Source organism: Montipora capricornis, chromosome 2 (assembly GCF_036669925.1).
Source record: "Montipora capricornis isolate CH-2021 chromosome 2, ASM3666992v2, whole genome shotgun sequence".
Classification (NCBI taxonomy): domain Eukaryota; kingdom Metazoa; phylum Cnidaria; class Anthozoa; order Scleractinia; family Acroporidae; genus Montipora; species Montipora capricornis.
In genome coordinates, this window is record NC_090884.1 from 8,098,274 (window position 1) to 8,100,773 (window position 2,500).

At 41.9% G+C, this 2,500-nt stretch overlaps 1 protein-coding gene across 18 annotated transcripts in view; it reads left to right on the forward strand.

The window, feature by feature from the left end:
- LOC138038689 (neuronal acetylcholine receptor subunit alpha-10-like) overlaps nt 1-2,353 on the forward strand; it is a 44,161-nt gene extending 41,808 nt beyond the window's left edge. For all 18 annotated transcript variants that reach the window (XM_068884690.1, XM_068884694.1, XM_068884701.1 and 15 more), the window contains one exon: nt 1-2,353. This exon is cut by the window's left edge and continues 196 nt beyond it. In XM_068884690.1, the coding sequence (XP_068740791.1) occupies nt 1-915 (915 nt within the window). In that variant the 3' untranslated portion in view covers nt 916-2,353.
- Nucleotides 2,354-2,500: the final 147 nt, after the last annotated feature.

Genomic DNA, 2,500 nt, shown 5'->3' on the forward strand with positions numbered 1-2,500 from the left:
CTCACAAATAAAGATGACACTGCAGATCTTGGAAAGTACACGGTCAGCGGTGAATGGCAATTGCAAGCAGTACCAGCCAAGCGCAATGTGGTCAAATACTCCTGCTGCCCGCACCCATATATCGACGTCACCTACACCGTCGTCGTTCGTCGCAAGGTTTTATTTTACATGGCAAATCTTATTTTGCCTTGCATCGTTCTTGCGTTGCTCACAGTTTTCTCGTTCTATCTGCCACCTGAATCCGGTGAAAGGGTATCTCTTGTCATAACAATTCTTCTTGGTTTGACAGTGTTTATGCTGGTCTTCACCGAAAATGTACCTCGTACTTCGGAAGTGATCCCCCTGATTGTGAAGTATTCTTTCGCCGTCCTGTGCGAGGTTTCTTTCTCACTGCTCGTAACGTGTTTTGTGATGAGGGTCTATCACAAGAATCCCAATCGCCCCTTGCCGCTGTGGTACCGTTACATCATCTTCAAGATTCTCGTACCAGTATTCAGGATACAGCCGTTTTCCGCCGTTAGACAAGGTAAGCGACTCGGCAAGCAGTACGAAGAACGCACGAAGAGTCCCCACCAGCGTACCAATGGGTACGTGGGCAAATTGTCTCGTAGTTACAGCAAAGAGAACAGCTGCTGTAAAATTGAATTAGGAAAACAGAGTGGCGATGAACTCGATGAAGTGAGTTCAGGAATTTCTCGGGCCTCTGACACTAGAAAGTGCCCATCGTTTGAAAGACTGGATGATATCTCGAGCAGTTTGCATACCATTATAGATCACTTAAGTGACACTAAGAGAAACGAGTACAACAGGATTGACTGGCACTTCTCGGCTCAGGTCCTGGATACGTTTTTCTTCTGGGTCTTACTGGTCGTGTTTATCGTATCGACGGTCATATTTTACTTTTCTATCCCATGAGTCACTTTGCGAATGTGACGTGTTCATTAGCCTCTCATCTCCAAACACTGACCTTGAACCAGGGACAGCGATACACTCACTTTGAACAAGTCACCCCTATGGTGGACAGGCGAGCGTCAGTGGTCACGGGCAATGTTACTGAAAAGACTGAACAATTTATCAACCACCACAAATGAAGTCACATACTTAGTTTGTGGATTAAACTTCATCAAATCGTAACAGACTGTTGAAGGATATTATGCCGTAAAACCTGGGATAACGGAAAAATGAAGAAACCCTGTAGAGCTACACCCTGTCATGATCAGTGATTAAAAATAATCGAAAAATATGTGATAATTCTAAGATTTTAATATTCCATTACTGAGGATGCAATAGACCATATTCGTATTCTCAGTACTGGAGTGGAACTAGCCACCCTGCGAGCAGAGCCTCCTTTTGTCTTTTTCTTTACTGAGGAGGAGAAAAGGAGGCTCTGCCCGAATCGCGTCAACTCTTTGAGGCCGCCGCAGCCCGAACGTCTGGACTAGTCAATCTTGTTTTCTCTCGTCAAACCGGTTTTTCCAGTGCGAGCGTCAATTTAGTGACAAAATCGATGGTTATAATTGAGCACGCTGTACCATGAAAAACCAAGATGGCGGCGGGATCTGGCATATTAGACTTGGGTTCGAGACTGCATCCTGGCAACATGCAGCGCATACTCAATAAAGATCTTACTCGATTCATGCAGAGTCTTTCTCGAGAACGCAAAAATCGAGCAAGCAAAAAAAAGGCTCTGCTAGCAGGGTGGGAACTAGCTTGCAATAGAGGCTAATGCGGGGGAATATATAAAAAGGTACTTGCATTTGAAAAGATTTCCCCGCATTAGACTCCATTGCAAGCTAGTTCCAGTCCAATACTGAGAATATGGTCTATTGATTTGTGGGCGGTTTAAAGAGATACAAGGCCTACGATAATTTCCCAGAGTGATTCAGTAGATGCAAGAACTGAAAAAAAAAACATGGTAGCAAGTAATATTTCATGAGAGTAAGCATGAGAACTGGTTTTCGCATAGTTAAACGTTGTAGGATTTACGTGCGCTTTTCTAACACGAAGAAACAGGAACAAATTTTAACTGAAAATCAAGAATGGTAATTAATAAAACCGTTGCATTTCACGTTAATGCATCACACGTTTATATACAGTAAGTCATTTATACAAGGGTCCATAGAATTTTTAACTAAAAACGCATTACAATTTTTCATTCATTTTCCAAAAAATATATATATATTACAGGAATATTGCTTAAAGTAAAAGGAATGATACTGTGTTATTTAGTACCCAAGTCTTTCACCGTTAAATGGAAGATCGACAGGAAATCCTTACTTTTTTGGCTTTGACTTAACACACTGAGATGTTTGGTGTACTAACGTTACGTTTAGAATAAAGGAGATTTAATTAACGTGGTTAATCAACCAGCTCCTTTCATTGTTATATCGATGCTGCTGATGCTGTAAATGTTTAAGGCTTGGTTAGAACGCCTGTTCGTACTGTTCAGACAGTGGAAGCAGTGAAAAACGCTGCTCAAATACTAAGACGAACAATAAGA